Raw genomic sequence first — 19,488 nt, 5'->3', positions numbered from 1 at the left:
TTTGGCAATGTCTGGAGATATTTTTGGTGGTCACAGTTCGGGGGCTGATACTGGCATCTAGTGGGTGGAGGCCTGGGGTATTGCTAAACATCCTGCAATGCACACGGCAGACCCTGACAAAGAATTATCCAGTCCAAATGTCAGTAGTATAAAGGTCAAAAAATGCAGCTCTACAGGAATGTATTTTATCCTAAATATATCCTAAATATATGTTTAAAGACACTCCAGCTGGAAATAACTAAAGTGTTAAGTCAGCCACTGAAAGAAATCAGATTAAAGAAAAATTGTTTCATAAAATCTAGAGAATTGGAATGTAAAGTTGCCATTTAAAAATGTTTATTGTTGGGGCTTCCCTGGTGGCGCAGTGGTTGAGAATCTGCCTGCCAATGCAGGGGACACAGGTTCGAGCCCTGGTCTGGGAGGATCCTGCGGAGCGGCTGGGCCCGTGAGCCACAACTACTGAGCCTGCGCTCCACAACGAGAGAGGCCACGATAGTGAGAGGCCCGTGCACCGTGATGAAGAGTGGCCCCCGCTTGCCACAACTAGAGAAAGCCCTCGCACGGAAACGAAGACTCAACACAGCCAAAATAAATTAATAAACTCCTACCCCCAACATCTTCTTTAAAAAAATGTTTATTGTTTTCCTGATATAACATTTAAAACATTTAAAAAATTTTTTTATTTATTAAATATTTATTTATTTATTTTGAAGGTTGTCCCTTTGGCCTGGGTTTGCCATTTCTGTGTCATATTTTGAAGGCAGTCTCCTGTTTGGTGCTGACGTGAGTTATAAAATACTCAGGAATGAGACTGTTCTAGAATTCATGACGGATCTCTGCCACACAACTGGCATGTCCTGCTTTACCCAGACGTGTGAGAAACAGTTGATTGGGCTCATTGTCCTTACAAGGTAAAAGCCTGCATTTAAATAGACTTTTCTCTAGAGAATGCATTATGTATGCCATGTGGGAACAGGGCACTGGCCTGAGCCCAGATCTGATCAGTCTACTCACCTGTTACAGACCTGACCGTTCTCAGTTGTTTAGAGTGCAGGCTTCCTCTAGGGGCATGCTTGGTGGTCCACAGTCTGAACTGGTTCTTCCTTACCTCCTGCTGTACCCTCTCCCCTAGCCTCCAGTGGTCTGCATTTTGCTGCTCCAGCCCCTCTGCCTGGTTCCCCCACCCCTATTTCTGCCTTTTAGATTTCTGCTCCCACAAAGTCCAGCTCAAACATTACTGCTTTTCTGAAGCTTCCACCTTCCACCTGTCCATTCAGTTGGAATTATTCAGTTCCTGCCCCTGTGCTGCTCCCAAAACCCAGTGTTTTGTTTTTTTTTTTTAATTTCTTTTTGGCCACACCACGCGGCTTGTAGGATCTTAGTTCCCTGACCGGGGATTTGAACCCGCGCCCTCGGCAGTGGAGGCTTGGAATCCTAACCACTGGACCGCCAGGCAATTCCCAAAGTCCAGCGTTTGTAAGCCACCTCTTTAGAGCCATTTAATTTCATTTTATTACATCATAGTGTAAACAAGCAGGACCCTATGGGGCCTTCCCAGGCAGACCTGTGCCCCATATCCTCCTTTTTAGCTCCTCTCTGAAGTACCCAAATAACAGTATCTGATGCACATTTCCTTCACCACAACCCAATGTGTCAGTAGACTGGCTTTACTGCGCATGGGCGAGCAGACCCAAGTTTGATTCAGTAACAACAGGACGGAACATCAGGTCCGTGTCTCATCTCTGCTATAAGATTATGAGGCCGTTAAGGCTGAGACCTTTCAAGTCTCTAGGTTTGTCTGTGTATACATTTGTCATCAATGCACATTTAAACTGAATGGGACATGGGCAGTTATGTGACTTCGCGAGGATCAAAAAGCCCCGCCTATGCAGCTGCTAGTCCAGGGACGCTTCTTTTAGAGGACACACTAGTCTTCTCCTAGTCTGGCTTGGAATTTCCACTTGAAGTTGTTTTTCTGGGTTACAGAGTAGAGCGGTGGTGCGGATTGAATTCCACGCCACCCCCTTATCCTCCTGTCATGATCTTCATGGATTAAGTTATCACACTATTTCAAAGTCACCTTGCAAGGTACCCAGAGCCCAGAAGAAACCTGACAACAAGGTTTCTGTCCCAAGGCTGCGGTGGCATGAGAGAATGTTGCAGGCCACACGGTACCTGATGAAGGGGAGAAAGAGCTTAGAAAGATCTTAGCCGACCTGCTTTGCAGTTTTGCCCAGGGCCAGCCCTAGATGGGAGATGAAGCAGGCTTCCAGAGTTGGGTGGTCCATCAGCCTGCTTGGGGTGCTTTTTATCAGAAGCACTAGTTGGGAATTCAAAAAATCTTAGTGGCACCAGAAGCTGATGGGAAAGTTTTGAGCCATGCTTCAGCCTTTGAACATTTAAGAATGATTTACCTGAAGTGGCAGGGTATCTCAGTGAGAAAAGCACGTGGTGGTCTAATGACTCTCCCTCCGGTAGAGGTCCTCCTGTGAACGGAAGAGTTAATTAATGCTCTTCTCAGATACGAGCTGATCTTTTTTTTTAAGTGGCTATTCTTGAGTTATTATCTTTCATAATTTCTGAAATTCTTGAGAATAATACTTTGAATTAAAAATATAGTGAAAGAGCCACTTACCTTGTAGGATTTGGGAAAAGAACTTAAAGATTTCTTGCCTTTACCAGATACAATAACAAAACCTATCGCATCGATGACATTGACTGGTCAGTGAAGCCCACGCACACCTTCCAGAAGCGGGATGGCACTGAGGTCACCTATGTGGATTACTACAAGCAGGTGGGACTTCTCTTCCTTCCTCCTCACTTCCCTTCTGCTTAGCTCAGAGGAGGGTCCCTGTTCCTTTCCAATCCAACAAGTCCCCCAGTCTGTGGGGCTGAGTCTGCCTCTGACATAATTCTCTGACCTGTCCCTTCCCCTCCATCTCCACTGTTCCTGGATTGGCTCAGACCCTCATCCCGTCTCCTGTGGTCCTTCCTGTAGTCTGAGTTACTTCCTTTAAAGCATATCTGATAATGTCACTTCCCCACTTAAAATATTCCCATGGCTCTCTGGTGCTTTAGAAGTCAGATCTAAGCTCCTGGGCAGAATTCCCCAGGTCCTTTATGGTCTGGCCACTCCCTGCCTCTTGAATCTCATCACTTACCATCCCCTGTTTCCTTCTTGGGTTCTGCTGTGCCCACCATTCACGGTTCCTCAAGTCAGTTACCCCCCTATGCATTTTCACGCATGTTGCTTCCTTTTCCTTGATGCCCACTCATAGCCAGCCGGTCACTGAACACCCTTCAGTACTCAGTTCAGCAGTCAACTCTTAAGGGAGCCCTAGGATGCTCTCCCCCGGGTCCCCTCCCTGCACTTAGCTGCAGCCGACTATCACAGAAAGGACATGAATGGTCTGACTCCCCTCCTCAATGCTGAGCTCTTGACTTCTGGATGCCCAGGGTAGCATTTAGTAGGTACTCAAACATTTATTATTTATTTATTTATTTATTTGCGGTATGTGGGCCTCTCACTGCTGCGGCCTCTCCCGTTGCGGAGCACAGGCTCCGGACGCGCAGGCTCAGCGGCCATGGCTCACGGGCCCAGCTGCTCCACGGCATGTGGGATCTTCCCGGACCGGGGCACGAACCCGTGTCCCCTGCATCGGCAGGCGGACTCTCAACCACTGCGTCACCAGGGAAGCCCTCAAACATTTATTGATGGAATCTCCTGCTGACTCTGGGAGCTTGAGTCACAGTGATGACAATTTCCTTATCCCCACCATCCAACTTCAGTTCCTTTCAGAGGTGCCTTCTCTTTAATGTGCAGTCGGATTTCAGTCTCCAAAATCTGACTGTTTTTAAAACAAAAACAAACAGAAAGCAAAAACCCTGCCTTGACCTTTCTATACCTTCAGGAAAAGCGATCTCTTTTTCCTCCTTAGCTCATTTCTTTAGAAGGTTGTCTAAACTAGCTCCAAGCACCTCTTCAGTTCTTCCTTCCTGAAGCCTCAGCAGTCTGGTACCCGGTTCTGCCGCTCTGGAAATAGCTCTCCGAGATCAAATTCAGCTACTATTCTTATTCAGAGGGGCTTTTGGTGGCTTTGGACACTAGTAACCACTCCCACTGAGCTGAACTCCTCTTCCTTGGCACCTCCGCACATCCCTGGTGGTTCTCTGCTAGGTTTCAGGTGGTTCTTTCTCAGCCTCTTTTGACATCTTCCTTCTTCATTTCCCCCAGACATTAAATGCTATTATTCACCATGGTCCCCTTGCAGAGGATCTTTGCTTCATATTTTGAGATTGCTCAAATATGGTGTTTTTGCCTTGCCCTCATTCCTAAATTATATCCTCATCTCCGTTTCAGACTGTATTTGCATGAATATCCTGCAGGCATCTCACACTAACATCATTCAGACTGAATTTATTGTCTTTCCCACTTCCCTCTCTCCTTGGAAATTCTGCCTCTCAGGAAGACATTTTGCGTCCTTCCTCATCTTTACCATCACCTCCTCGTTCAGTTGTCACCAAGATGAGTTCTGCCTCCGTTATCCTTGAATTCTCCCTGGACCCCATCCCTTCCTCAGCCCTGTTACCACTGCATTAGTGCAGAACCTCTCACGGATTTCCCTCTGGGGGATTTCTGTCCCATTTTATGATCTCCTTGCCCCAGCCCTCTCTTCACTGGGATCCATCACCCTCATGGCCTCCAGAGAGAGCTTTCTGAAATGCTGCCCGGAAATGTGGTGAAGAGCGTAAGCTCTGGAGTAGGGTGTCCCGATACTGGCTGTGTAACCTTCGGCGAATCATGAAATGTGGAGTGTTGTCTCTAAAGGGAGTCATCTGCCTGCCTTCATGGTGCTGTGTAAGCGCTGAATAGTCCACGCAGGGCTTTTAGTCCGGTTCCTGCGGGTGATGAGCACTGGGTAATAGCCTTCCCTTCTTCAACTGTAGCATCACACAGTTTGACCTCATCTCCCACAGCACTCCCACCATGCACCCCATGCTGCCATCACCCCAGTCTACTTGCTGTCACTCAGCCTTCGCTCATGTTCAGGAGACATTGGCATAAAGCCTCACTGTACCTTTCCTCTTCAAGGTCAAATGTCATCTTGTTAGTGAAGTCCTCTCTGACTTTGCTCCCTGTCACACTCACAGAAGAGCTAGCTGTTCTCTTCCCTGAGCACTTGTAGAACATTCCACATTACTTCTAGAACACGTCTTCCTTATAGAACACGGATGGCATTTGACATTTGGCAAAGCGTCTTGTGCAGAAAATGTGCTCCATAAGTGTTCGTTTATCAGACACAAAGTTTGTTAAACATTTGGTTTTTTTTTTCTGCACAGTTAAATTCATTTTTCTTTGATGTATTTTAGGACCCGTGATATTTTGAAAAGGGAATCATGATAAAATCCCACTCACTTTCCTGTGTAATGAGTTGTGGTTCACTACATATATATTGTAATTAGGGAGAAAAAGAAAGAAAATGGTGCCAATTTCTAGAATGTCCTCCTCTCTGTCCTAGGAAAGGAATGCTAAATTATTATGCAGTCAACTTTCAAAGTGGAAGACATCTTGATATTCACCTTTATATTTCTCTATTTTATCTTATCATGAAAAAATATTTTCAAATGCTAAGAAAATTGGGGCACAGGAGAGAGTAAAGTTCAGCTGATGACACAGCTTAGTGGGTAGAATTCCTGGCCATGCTCCAGGTAAATGGAATATCCTCTTCCTGGAACATATCCCAGTTTTGCTTGAGCTGTTCCTGGAACTTGTAATACTCCCACGTTTTCTTCAAGGTTCTCTCTTGGATTCTACCTCCTTCACGAAGCCTTCCCTGATTTACCAGCCATAAATTGTTTTCACTACCACCCTGTTCCCTACTCCTTGCGAGGGACCTAGTCCTGAGTGGTGTAACAAGCAGAGGTTCCCAAGTCTTAAGGGATGAATCCTGGCTGTGCTAATGTACAGTTATGGGACCTTGGGAAAGTTATTTAATTTCTGATGCTGTTTCCTCATCAGTGAAGGGGATGACGATAGTATTTGACTCATCGTGGTTAAGATTAAAGGAGGAAATGAATTAATTTACCAAACAGAAATAGACTCACAAACATAGAAAACAAACTTACAGTCACCAAAGGGGAAAGGGTGGGGGATAAATGAGGAGTTTGGGATTAACATATACACACTACTATATATAAAATAGATAAACAACAAGGACCTATTGTACAGCACAGGGAACTATACTCAATATCTTGTAGCAACCTATAATGGAAAAGAATCTGCAGAGAATACATACATGTGTGTGTGTGTGTGTGTGTGTATAACTATCACTTTGCTGTACACCGGAAACTAACACAACATTGTAAATCAACTACACTTCAATTAAAAAAAAACATAGTACACATCCATTAAAAAAAGACTAAATGAGGAAAAATATAAGTGCTTAGCATATATTATTTGTGCTATTGGTCTACCTTGCTTTGTAGATAATGTAGTTATGTGTAAACATAGGAACTGTGCCTCTTTTATCTTTGTATCCCCTGCTGTTCCTGGAATGTAGCAAGCATGAGATGTGAATTAATGAAGTCATGTATAAAAACTGTCTGCGAAGGCTTCTCCAAGCTTTTCAGCCATAGCATTGTTGCAATGATCACATTTCCTGAATTGTTTTTAATGACTTAAAGTCCTTATTGAATAGAGAAGCACTCACTGCTAGCTTCCCTAATTATAATTATTGATGTCAGTGTCATATAGTCCCCAGGCAGTTGGTAAATTATAATTCCAGTTGTTCTGTCATCAGTATTGAGTAAATTATACTGGGAATGAGTGTTCATTGGAAAGCTTTGCCGTTGGAAGGTAAATGAACGCGTGGCAAGGTGAGAATGTTGTAACTCAAGTTTACAAAGGGAAAGGGGGTGGGGTAGGAACTAATGATTGCTGAGGACTCATTATAAACCAGACACCATGCTAGTGGTTTACATGGGACACCTCTGAGCTACCGTTCTCCTCATGTCATAGATGAGGAAGGGTAAGTAACTTCCCCAGTGTCACAGTCCACCTACGTATTGATAGAAGAGCTGGGGATCAGATATACATTTGTTGGAGTTCAAAGCTGTTTCCTATAACATCATACTATCCTAGGAATGAAGGACAGTTGTGCCCTTTTGGGAAATCTGAGATTGACTCAATATAACCCTTGCCTCCAACTTGTGTATAGGTATTTTCAAAATGAACTCAGGTACTTAGAGCCAGTAAGTTATGCATGGGGCAGTCTGCCTCAGTCTCCAATGGTGGAAATGCTGCAGTGGGGTCATGGCATTATGGATGGAGCCAGCAGAAGGCTATTCTGTCTCTGGATGAAACTCAGAGCAAGGAAATGAATGAAAAAAAAAAACCAGTATTGCATTATAAAAGATAATAAAATCATGAAACTGACCCTGAGATATAAGAGAGAGGTCCTAGGAAGGAAGTAGAAATGAGTATGTAACCATAGGGATTAGTAGGAACTTTTTTTCCTCTATTGAAAGGATTTGCTTATCTATTCATTTGGGGATTACCTTGTTGCTCATAAGCAAGGATGCTCGTTTTACAGTGTTTCCATATTAACTTTTCCCTCATTAATCTTGCATCCTACAGCAATATGATATTACCTTATCTGACCTAAACCAGCCAGTGCTTGTTAGTCTGTTGAAAAGCAAGAGAAATGATGACGCTGAGGTTCGGATGGCCCACCTGATCCCCGAGCTCTGCTTTCTAACAGGTGATGTTTATGTTTTATACTCTGTCAAGCTCTCAGTCACAGATTCCTGATACGTTGCAGTGGGTAGAACCTCCTTAAGTTAGCTGAGTGCCAGAGCACTAATTTAACCCATGGAGGATGACCCTTAAGTTATTTATTTCATCATAGAGGAAGTGGAAGGGTAGAGTGCTCTTTGGAAATTGCTCAGCACAGTGAAAACTATCTATTTCCTTTATCTCGTGTATTCTATTTGTTAATTTGATGTTAAAATGGTCCCCATGTATTTTCCTAAAGCCAACCTGTTCTTCCCGATTTTTTGAACTTCACTAGGCTAAGAAGCCATATGATTTAATTTTCTTCAGGTATATTCTTTGAGTGGTGCCAAAATGCTCCTTATTTTCTTTTTGCATAAGCTTCCAGAAGGTAATCTTCGCTCTATAGTAGAATCTGAATAACTGTCTCAGGTACTTTTAATCATGTTCGTCTGATTACCAGGGTGAGACTAAGGGTGGACTTTCTACTTTTTACACTTTGTATTGCTCAAATCAGTTATCATGTGTATGTATTTCTTTTGTGATTAGAAAAGTTAACAAGGACATCATCCTTGCAGGGAGGGATGCCCATTCTTAGTGGTACTATGACATCCCAGGTCTGCACAGTCCCCATGGTGACCTCTAGCCACATGTGGTCACTGAGCACTTGACACATGACTAGTGCGACTGAGGGGCTGGATGGGGAAGTGCTGTAACTGTCAAATACAGACTGGATGCCTAAGACGTAGTATGAAAAGAAAAGGGAAACTACCTCATAAACAAATTTTTCATATTGGCTGCATGTTGAAATGATAATATTTTGGATATATTGAGTTAAATAATATATACTATTTGAATAATTGCATCTGTTTCTTTTTGGCTTTTTTTTAATGTGGCTACTAGAAAATTTTAAATGACATGTGGCTTGCATTGCTGTCAGATGGTGCTATCCAGACAGTGAATCTGATTCAGTTTAAGTGAAAACTTTTATTACCCTGTGCCTGAGATGGGCTGGGGTTACATCAAGGACTGTTCATTTTTCACTTTGTTTTCATTCACGTTGAATAGGGCTGCCTGGCCAGGCAACATCTGATTTCCAGCTGATGAAGGCTGTGGCTGAAGAAACGCATCTCAGTCCTTTGGGAAGGCAGCAGCGCCTGGCCAGGCTTGCAGATGATATCCAGAGGTACAGGGACATCTCCACATCCAGACGCTTCACAATATCTCTTTAGTGATAAGTTTGTTATCAGCAATAATATCTCACCTTTATTGAGCACTTAACATGTGCCAGGCAGTGTGGTAGTACTGTCCATGTATTGTCATGTTTAATTTTTACATCAGCCCTATGAAGTAGTTAATTAGTCCTACCTTTTGCCAATAAGGAAACCATGGCTTTAAAATATTTCAGAGTTTGCTCAAGGTCACATGTTATTAAATGTCAGCACTCGGAGTTGAAGTCTGGTGTGTCTGGCTCAAAGTCCTATTTTGCTAACCAGTGAGCCACACTGGGAGCCTTTCCATCCCTGCGTGTCCCCCATGGGTGCAGTCTTCCTATAATTCTCTTGAGCAGGGAAAAAAAATGGTGAGTAGAAATAGGAGTCAGGAACCCTAAAAAAATCAGTCTGAATAATTAAGTTGTAATTTTATCTCTAATGATTAAAATTCTTTAGAAAGTAAGCCCTTTAATGATTTAAAGCTCAACTCTATCAACAGAAACAAGGATGCCCGTTTTGAGCTGGAGACCTGGGGCCTGCATTTTGGATGCCAGATGTCTCTGACTGGTCGGGTTGTGCCTTCAGAAAAAATAATAATACAAGACCACACAGTAAGTGCAGTGATTTTATTTTCATTTAAAAGTATTTTCTTGAATGTGTGTCAGTTTGATCATATGCCAGAATGACTAGTGGGCTTATAATAGAATATTCATTTGGTTTCTCCATGGCCATGTCCCTGCCCTTCCTTTGTTCTAAACCTCCAGGTCCCTATGTTTTCCTTTTTAATCCAAGTGTACTTTTGAAAGGCTTAGCGGCACCCAGCGGACATAATTTAGGTCAGTCACTGTGATGTGGTGTCACATTTAAAGATGCATTAGAAAATGGTATTTCAAGCCATTGCAATCAAAACATGCCAACCTATTATTGTGTGTTGTAGTACTCTTACATCACTTAAAAAAAATCTATGGTACCTGAGAAAATTCTTTTAACTGCTGAAGATTAATTCCAATAGACTATATTTCCTGGTACCTGAGTTCTTTTTTTCTTCCCCAAAGTAAAATGCTGCTCAGTTGGCATAAACATGAAGAAATTTGCACAGAGCCCATCCCAGCCACGGCATTTAGGCAGAGAGGCATTCTGAAATCTGGAGAGACAAATCATTGCTTCTTTGGGGCTTCCATTTAAAAATGAACCTATTTTATGCAAAAATTGCGCATTCTCTTTCTACTTTTCCCCTCTGTTTTGCCCATTTTTAAAGTCAATTACATTTCATTTTTAAAGGCACTCTTCTTGCCTTTATTTGATATAATAAGTAAGCCAACATGTCAAAACTAATGACTGAGCAAACGAATGTTTTTTTGTTGGCAGAATGGAGATTTTTCTCATCATTTCTTTTTGGTAATCTATCCAAACAACCGAAACCCTTATTGGAGAAGCTGAAGAAAAACTACTTTAAAAGCAGAATAAAACAAAACTTTGTCAAGTCCTAAAATGTAGACCCCCATTAAGATCTTGTTTAGGAGTCAGTAAAGAGAAGCTCAGTTTCAGTTCCACAACGTGAAGTGAGATGGGAAATATTTAAAATGGTCTGTCTCATCATCTCTAGGTAAAGTCACATTTGTCAGAGCTTTGTTTGCATTTTTTGGCCTGGAAACAGGTCTCCATAGGAGAAGGGGCACTGAAGTGGAGAACCCGCCCCCTAGAGACGATGGTGGGTGGGCTAGAGGTGGCTGTGTCCTCGACTTCTCAGCTGATCCTGCTTTCTGGAAATTGGCTTCGAGGAACTGAGTACACTAAAGGTTCACAGGCTTCAGGGTGGGTCGTGGCCATTTGTCCTGGGCCCCCTGCCAGCCCATACAGGTAGGAGTGTAGGTGAGAGAGCTGTGGCTCTCCTCACACTGGTTGTAAAGGGAAGGAACGAATCCTAGCTCCAGACAGAAGCCTTTATGGAGGCCTAGCCCTTCCCCTTCATTCTCAGGCTAAGGTTGCTTCCTGAAGCTGAGCCCCTGCCTGGCCACCGTGAGATTGGCTGGGACCTGGAAGTCAGAGTGCTTGCTGGAAAGGGCCCTGGTTGCAAAGACAAGAGCAGTATTCTAAACCTTCAGTGCCACCAGCTGGCTCCATAACCCTTTTCAGCCATGTCTTTGGAACCTGTAAAACAAGGGGATTGCAATGCTTCTTAAATGGTAATGTGCAGATGAATCACTGGGGAACTTGTTAACATGCAGATTCTGATTCAGTGGGTCTGGGATGGGGCCCAGGACTCTGCATTTCTAACGAGCTCTCAGGAGATAGCCATGCTGCTACAGGGCAACACTTTAAGTAGCAAGAGATTAGATTGCAGTGTTTTTTTTAATTCTAACAGTGACTCTTCCTGGTTTACCACACCAAGAACATTTCCGTTTGATTCCAGTCCATGGATATAAACAGAAGGCGAGGGAACAGTCTAAAGTCTCCCCTCTTCAAGGCAGGGAGCTTGTTTTTCCTGGTCACCTGGGGAACCTTCCAAAGAATGAGAAAGGAGCTTGTGTCCTGGCCTCATCTTTGCTCCTAGACGTATCTACTCTTGGCATAATGTATAGTCTTTAATTGTAGGGTTTGTTAGTTTCATTATGATGACCTGCATTGTGTCAGTCATCAGCATTTTCTATTTGAGATATCTAGGTACCTAAAGCAAAGAGACCAAACTGGACAGCCAGTAGCCTGAGCCATTCATAGTAAAGCTCGTAGACTTTTAGAGCTGGAAGGGAACCTAGAGATTTGAACCAGAAACCTTTCTTTGCCCACAGCAGAGCCCCCTGAAGTAAAGGGACTTGCCAAGGATCTGCAGGCAAGGAACGGCTAACCTGGGATGATGCTGAGATACCTCCACTCCCAGGAAGCACATGTGTTGTGCTCAGATGTGCAGCACTTGTATCTGTGTTTTAAGTCTGAGAATAGCAAACTGTACTAAATAGTTCTGTTATGACAAATATGAACTATTTCCACACTGTCTTTTTTATTTAATTGTTCTCTGAGTAAATTTGTTCAACCCTTTCACAATCATTATTTTTCTCAGTGTCAACCTGTGTCCGCAGCTGACTGGTCCAAGGATATGCGAACTTGCAAGATTTTAAGTGCGCAGTCTTTGAATAAATGGTTGGTTATATGTAGCAACAGAGCTGAAAGTGTGATGGACTTTTTGAACTGCTTGAGAAGAGTTGGAAGGCCCATAGGATTTAATGTGGACCACCCCAAAATGTGAGAAGATGCAGAAAATCATCCTAACTTTTTTCAGATATTAATTTGGTTTGGTTAAAAGATAGGAGATGATGGCTGATATAGCTACAAAAGTTTTTTTTTTAATGTCAGTAAAGTTTCCTAACGTAGAGTGCCAAGCAGTTATAAGTAGATAGATTTGGCAATGATAAATTTTTATCCAGTTGAAATGTATTTTATGTTGGTCTTTATAAAACTTTATTTTCATAGTTCTTCCTAGGCAGTACTCTCATTATCTCAACGTCTTTCCAGTACTAGTTGGGGTATAAATCCTTAATAAATCCATATATTGCCTCCTCAGTTTCTTTTCTTAATTCTTCCATATCACTTATTTATAAAACTGAACAGCAAACAGGATATTAACAAATAAATGTTGCATTTCCTGACTTATTTGATAGATTTTATGTTTTAAATTTTAATGTAAGAATAGATCTGAAATAAGCTTTTCTTATTCTGTTCTTGTAGCATAAGATTAGTCATCTAGATCGTTTCTGATAGAACCAGATCATTCATTTAGCCTTTGAACATTTGAGTATCTGCCCTCTATACTAAATGCTATGCTGTTTGCATGGGATGAGATAAATATGATGCTTTCAATTTAATAAGGGATCCATTCATATACAGCCACGCTCAAAGTCGAATATTGTTTTGCTTTAGAAAAGCCATAAAGTTGGTCATACCTTACTTCATTGAGCTCGCTATGCATAAAAAAGAGCAACAGATACTTCTTTTTCTTTGTTGTAGTGGAGGTGCAAATGTCCTAAATTGGCAGGGTGGGAAGTTATTCTTTAAACACTGGTTACTAATTAATTACATCAGCAGCATAAGCATTGTTGAAAACCATAGCTGTTCCCAAAGTCTCATTTTACACTGTAGTATAGAATTCTTCTCTTATCAAATCTGTTAACAAATTGCCTGGTTTGAGTTTCACCTGCTCTAATTTCTCTTAACCCATGAAGTAATAAGGCAGGAAAAGATTCATGAAAGAAGCCACAGTCCCAGAACCTGGGCTGGCATCACAGGCTTTTTCTCACCCAAATTCCAACAAGCCCATGCCTGTGTTTGATTCTTGGCCTGTTTTATTTGAAAGCTCATATTTTAGTCCATCCTTTTTTTCCCCTATGAAGTATCCATTTACTTACTAGATTTATATGTGTAGTTTTCATCTGAAACAACGTTGCTGGCCACTCCTGTTAGAACCAGCAAGCGGCAGACAGTGGTCCTGCCACCTGCTGGTCTACTTTCAAAAGGCCACTGGGTATTGGGAAAGTCCAATTATATAGACATATGAGAGGCTGAACCTATGTCAAGAAAACAGATCTAAAAATTCTTCTGCGTGGCATTTTTTTTCTGTAGCATATGTCCCCAATATAATGTAACCACAGAACTTATAATTGATAAGTATTGATACTTGTCCACTGATTGATTGATTTTGGCTAAATATTCCAGGCTCCACACAGTGTGCCATTAAGGAAAAAAAAATGTTTTAGTATGAATCATACAGATTAGCTGAATATCTTGATCGCATTAACTTAATGATTTTTATTTTAAAGTTCCCAGGGAGATTCAGAATTAGAGAATTGTTAATCCCAGTTTAACTTGAACTCTGTTTCAGTCATTTGATATTGAGACTTGTGGTTTCAGAAGTTCACTTTCAACTCCATTTTGAACAACAGAATTGTTCAAATAGAATCTGTAGGGACTCTATACAATGGAGAAAATTTCATTTTTCACCAAACTTTTTTAAGTTAATAAAAATGATAATGAAATGTTTCTGGCCTGTCATGTGTGGGAGAAGCAATTTTAGACTCAAAAGGTTTCACTTTAATGATTTTGTCCTCAAATTATAGTCTGTTATAAAAATCAACTAATATTATTTTTAGTTCTATATGATTATGTGCTACTAAGGGAACTATGCATTTTCAAAATTAATCTTTTTCTGTAGCATAAAAGTACAAGAAAATCCAGCTGCATTTCTTCACGCTATACAGAAATATGTTGATCCTGAAGTTCAGTTGGTAAGTATAGGATAATTTTTGAGGTATAATTTTAATTTTTTCTTCATATCTAATAGCCTTGAAAGAAGGAATTTGAACATGTTCTCCCATGATATGTTTGCAAATTGCTGTGCATTTCCCCAAGCACCCAAGAAAGTATTAATCTTGATATTTTAATCAATATTTTGTTTTCCTTTCATGTTTCTAATATTAATTTCTAAATACTTGTTGTTATTCCTGTATCGGCCTCTTGGATGTCTACATATTTTCCAACTTACTGGGAGGATCATCTTTTACTCAAGATTTAAGATAAATTGACTCCCATCTTATCCCATAAGTGTTGGGGCACCCTGTGTTCTCCCCATTGTTTCAGGGGATTCTTGGAAGGTTTAAGTGTTTCCATGTCACCTATGGCCCCGTGTCCCTGCCTCCTCTGAATTCTTGCCCCCTTTCATGGGTGCCTTTTCCTCCTGCATTGCATCACCCTGAGGGACACCCGCAATTGCTTCATTTCCCAAAGTATTGTGTGTGTGTGTGCGTGTGGTATGTGTGTATGTGTTTGTGTGTGTCCTGTGTGTGTGTGTGATGTATCTGACTTTTCTGGGGGTTTGGGGCCAAGGCATCACATGTCAACATTCCAGACAAGTTAAAATTGACATCCCTTTCTTAAAAAATGTCTCAATCATTCCTATTTCTTGGAAATGTTCTCTCAGTCTCCCACAGTACTGCAGTGCTTTTCTGTTCCATCTCCTGTCTGACCCCCGTAGCTCATTCATCCCAGCTCCCAATTTTCCTATTCATAGTGCATGCAAAGCAGCTTAGCTATCTCTTTGTTTCCACAAAACATGGCCCATAAGGATGTTATAATACAGGAAATTATCATCCTAAGAGCATTTATTCTTCACTTTAAAAAGTAAAATCAAACTAACAGAAAAGTTGCAGGAATGGTACAAAGAACTGTAATATAGCATTCACCCAGATTCCCCAATTTTTGACATTTTATTATATTTATGATTTTCTATCATTTTCCACCTCCCTCCCTTCCTATCTATCTTATCTATTTTTTTCCTGAACCATTTGAGAGTAAGTTACAGGCGTGATGCCCATTACCTTTTTAAAAATACATTTGCACACATTTTGTACAAACAAGGTCACTCTCCTATGGAACCATAGAACAACCGTTAAAATCAGGGAGCAGTACAACTAGCTAATCCACAGACTCCACTCACATTTCTCTATTTGTCCCCAAAATGTCTTCTCTGTTAAAAGGATCTAATATGTTGCACTTAGTTTCCCTGTCTCTTTAATCTCTCCTTCAATCTGTAACAGTTCCATAGTTTTCCCTTGACTTTGATGACCTTCCAATTTTGAAGAGCATAAACCAGTTATTTTATATAATGTCCCTCAGTTTGGGTTTGTCTAATGTTTCCTTATGATTAAATTCAGGTTATGCACTTTTGGCAGGAGTATCACAGCAATGATTCTGTGTTCTTACTGCATCTTACCAGGGGGGGACTCCATTGATTAAGATGGTTTCTGTCAATTTTCTCCATTGTAAAGTTACACTTTTTCTCTTTGTAATTAATCAGGTTTTTTTTTTTTTGGTAGGGAGATACTTTGAGACTATGTAAATATCCTGTTCCTCATCAAACTTTTCCTACTAGTTTTAGAACACATTGATAATTCTTGTCTGAATCCATTACTACTCTGATGGTTGCCAAATGGTGGCTTTCTAATTTTGTACTTCCTTCTATAATTATTAGTTGACATTATAAGGAAGAGCTTTCTCTTCTTCCCATTTGTTTGTTTGTTCACATTTACATCAGCATGGATTCATGGATTCCTATTTTATTTACCAGCTTATAGTCTATCACTATTGTTATTTATTTCGATATCCAAATTGTCCTTGGCTTTGCCAGTGGGAACCCCATTCAAGCTGACTTCTGTGTCTTTTTGACACCTTCCCATCTTTCTTGGAACACTTCCTTACTGTCTGGCACAATAAGACATTCCAGGTTAATCTAAGTTTTACTGTCTAACTCTAGAATATGTTTTCCCAATGAGCCCTGATTCCTTTTGGTAGAGAACAGTATTTAGAAACCAAGATCTGGGCACTGGGTGTGTTTATTTGCTACTGGGGTGTCACTGCCCTAGGCTTTTCCAATGGGCAAAGCTAAGAAATATGTATATGTATGTGTGTGCATATATATACATACACACTTGCATCTGTTTTATTACTATATGTAGTTATGTATATATTAAAATATTTTATTAAAATTTTAAATATTAAAAACGTGTTCACGCCTCCAGTTGTAACCCAGTGCCACAGGAAAGTGTTCCCCCTTTCCATATTTGTACCTCATCTCTCTAATAGTGAGAAACATGGCCCTTATTATTCTCCACATACTTGCTTACTTCTTTATCCATGGTGTGTAACCAGTCTCACTTGACTCCCACCTTCTTTTGGTCCTGGTCCCCATTGGGCTATTCCTTGTTCTGCCACCTACCTTGCTTAGCCCCAGACTCATGGGATGGAAGGCAGGAAACCCCCCTAAGAGAATTTTTCTGAAAATTTAAAAATATTTTCCCAACTTTATATATATAGTTAAGTGTAAATAATTTTAGCCCTTGACATTATGATAATGAACAGCCCTATAGGTGAAAAATATCACTTTGTTTTCTGTTAATCATGACAGTGCCTATCTTTTCTGTAATTTGGGTGTTTTGAAAGTAGAGAATAAAACATAGGAAGGAGATGGAGTTAGGCCAGGAGAGGGCCTTCTGTGAGGGAAGTACCTGATGGGAAGTAGAGGCAGTGAGAGAGAAGGGTGGAATTTAAAAATACCAGAGCACCTGAAGCTTCTTTTTCCTTATTTTCCTTCCCCTCATACCTTACACTCAAGTCCAAGTTAAAAAATGTGTTGTTGCTTCTTCCTTTTATTTTGCCTGTCCAGTGCCTAATGGGAAAAAGACCACAATTCAAGCTAATTCTCCACTTTGCTTATCTGTGGATGAAGTTGGGGAGGAGGCAGTGGGGATGATAGCTGGAGACCTACAGGGAAGGATCACTGCAGTAAGGGAGGCAGCTGGAGGAAGAGCTATGATGGAAGGGAATTTGAGGAGACTGGCAGAATCAAATTGGCAGAGAAGCAAGGAGGAAGGAAGAGCCAAGGGAAGTGGTAGGGTTAGAGGGGGGCTTTGCAGAGTGGATGGCTGATGAGAAGGCATTTCAAATGGCTTAGATTCATTGCTCTTTAAAGGCCATTTAAGAGAAGAACTGTAGGGGCAATTCCCTGGTGGTCCAGTGGTTAGGACTTGGTGCTTTCACTGCTGTGGCTCATGTTCGATCCCTGGTCAGGGAACTAAGATACTGCAAGCTGTGTGGTGTGGCCAAAAAAAAAAAAAAAAAAGAACTGTGGGTATGTTAATATTTGCTTCTTGGGAACTTAAGGGCAAAAGATGTTTGCATCCATATATTCTGGGTTTTTTAAAGCTTCCTCTGAACATAAGTCCTCTGAACATAAGCTTCCTCTGAACAAAGTTTTCATGACTGGTACTAGTGTACTTTTCTTCTGTTTTTTTTTTTGCTTTCAGGTAATGTGTATTCTGCCTTCTAATCAGAAGAGCTATTATGATTCCATTAAAAAATATTTGAGCTCCGACTGCCCAGTCCCCAGCCAGTGTGTGCTTGCTCAGACGTTGAATAAACGGGGGATGATGATGAGCATCACCACCAAGATTGCCTTGCAAATGACCTGTAAACTCGGAGGCGAGCTGTGGGCTGTGGAGATCCCTGTGAGGAACCGTCACTCTCTTTCTTTTAGTCATCAATCTATCTATTAATGAATTAAAAAATTAAATCAAAGTAGGAGGAGATATTTTTCACATGATCCTAGAAATATTTGCTTTGTTGGGTTGGTTGGTTGTATGTTTGTCTGCTCTGGGCTCCATTACACCAGCCACTGGGAGGGTATCCAGAAGGTGAGGCGTGGCCCCTGTTCTCATGGAGCTTCAGTTAAGCTAATAACAGAATTTTTTGTGAAAGAGAATCTAGTTTGGCATCGACTTGGAGACACTTGATTTGGAGCCTCCCAGCCGTGGTTTAAAATCTGTGCTCCATGGCCTCTGCCTTTACCTGCTTTTAGCAGGGTAATACTTTTCAGAGTAGCCTTGCACCCTGGATGGGACGCCCCCCGCCAGAGCTTGGAGAACTGGCAGAGCCTGTGATACAAACCTCCAAGTTGTGTTGGGAACTGAGAAAATCTTCTCCTCTTTCCTGAACTATGGGCACCATGGGAGGAAGTGAGGAGGGTGAGGAATGAGGGAATGTTGCCTATTCCCTTAACCAGGATGTACAAGGTTACCCCCAGCTGCCCCTCCTGGAGGGCTTAGACAAGTGAGGATTCCTTAGAGAGCTGAAGAATGGGGAAAGGAATTTCCCTTCAGATTCCTTCAGCCTAGAGACGGGATAAATGGATGGGCCACTTTACCAGAATCTCTTGAGCCACTGATGGCCCTTGCCCACCCCCATAAAGGATGGTGGCCATTTTTTATTACAATGAGTCTCTTAAGCAAAGTATGTACTATATCGTTCTCTCCATCTTTTTGTTTTTTGTTTTTTGTTTGAAGCAGGTTCTTATTATTCCCTCCATCTTTAAGTTTCTCTGATTTCTGGTTTAATAATCTGACTCATCTCGACCTTGATCTCCCTGGCACATAGCTTAACTTAAATAATTCAATAACTAGGGACAGTCTTTTGAAAACTTCATATTACATCATTGCTTGGGAAAATACCTCATTCCATTAAATCATGAAAAATTTTAATTTTACAGTTAAAGTCCCTGATGGTGGTTGGTATTGATGTCTGTAAAGATGCATTCAACCAGGAAATGGTGGTGGTTGGATTTGTGGCCAGTATTAACCCCAGGATCACCAGGTACTTTTAAAATTACCCTAACATATCCTTCAGTTATTTAGACTGTTACTTGTGGTTTAACTAAAGACTTTACAGCAAGGAATAGTTTGTATTCTTCACTCATTTTTAAAATATGGACACTTACGGTCATAAATTATACTTACATATATAAATGTGATGGATAATATTGGGGTAAAATGTAGCTTCATTAAAAACCTATTTTTATACATACATTAGGACAAGCTATTGCTTGTATGTAAATCATATTCCCCAAATGACCGTGTAGAAATTCTTGTGCATTTGTTTTCTGAACACCTGCACTGTATTGGGCTC

General features: G+C 41.2%; 1 protein-coding gene across 2 annotated transcripts in view; it reads left to right on the top strand.

Moving 5' to 3' along the window:
- Nucleotides 1-19,488, top strand: part of PIWIL4 (piwi like RNA-mediated gene silencing 4) — a gene marked incomplete at both ends in the record, with an annotated part of 40,451 nt that overhangs the window by 14,874 nt on the left and 6,089 nt on the right. For both annotated transcript variants that reach the window (XM_079708516.1, XM_079708515.1), the window contains 9 exons: nucleotides 714-911; nucleotides 2,683-2,794; nucleotides 7,637-7,760; nucleotides 8,840-8,957; nucleotides 9,485-9,596; nucleotides 12,044-12,225; nucleotides 14,189-14,261; nucleotides 17,835-18,035; nucleotides 19,073-19,176. In XM_079708516.1, the coding sequence (XP_079564642.1) occupies nucleotides 714-911; nucleotides 2,683-2,794; nucleotides 7,637-7,760; nucleotides 8,840-8,957; nucleotides 9,485-9,596; nucleotides 12,044-12,225; nucleotides 14,189-14,261; nucleotides 17,835-18,035; nucleotides 19,073-19,176 (1,224 nt within the window). The remainder of the gene's footprint in view (nucleotides 1-713; nucleotides 912-2,682; nucleotides 2,795-7,636; nucleotides 7,761-8,839; nucleotides 8,958-9,484; nucleotides 9,597-12,043; nucleotides 12,226-14,188; nucleotides 14,262-17,834; nucleotides 18,036-19,072; nucleotides 19,177-19,488) is intronic.

The sequence above is a fragment of the Hyperoodon ampullatus genome (assembly GCF_949752795.1).
Source record: "Hyperoodon ampullatus genome assembly, chromosome: 7".
Lineage (NCBI taxonomy): Eukaryota > Metazoa > Chordata > Mammalia > Artiodactyla > Ziphiidae > Hyperoodon > Hyperoodon ampullatus.
This window is presented reverse-complemented; position numbering and strand designations above follow the sequence as displayed.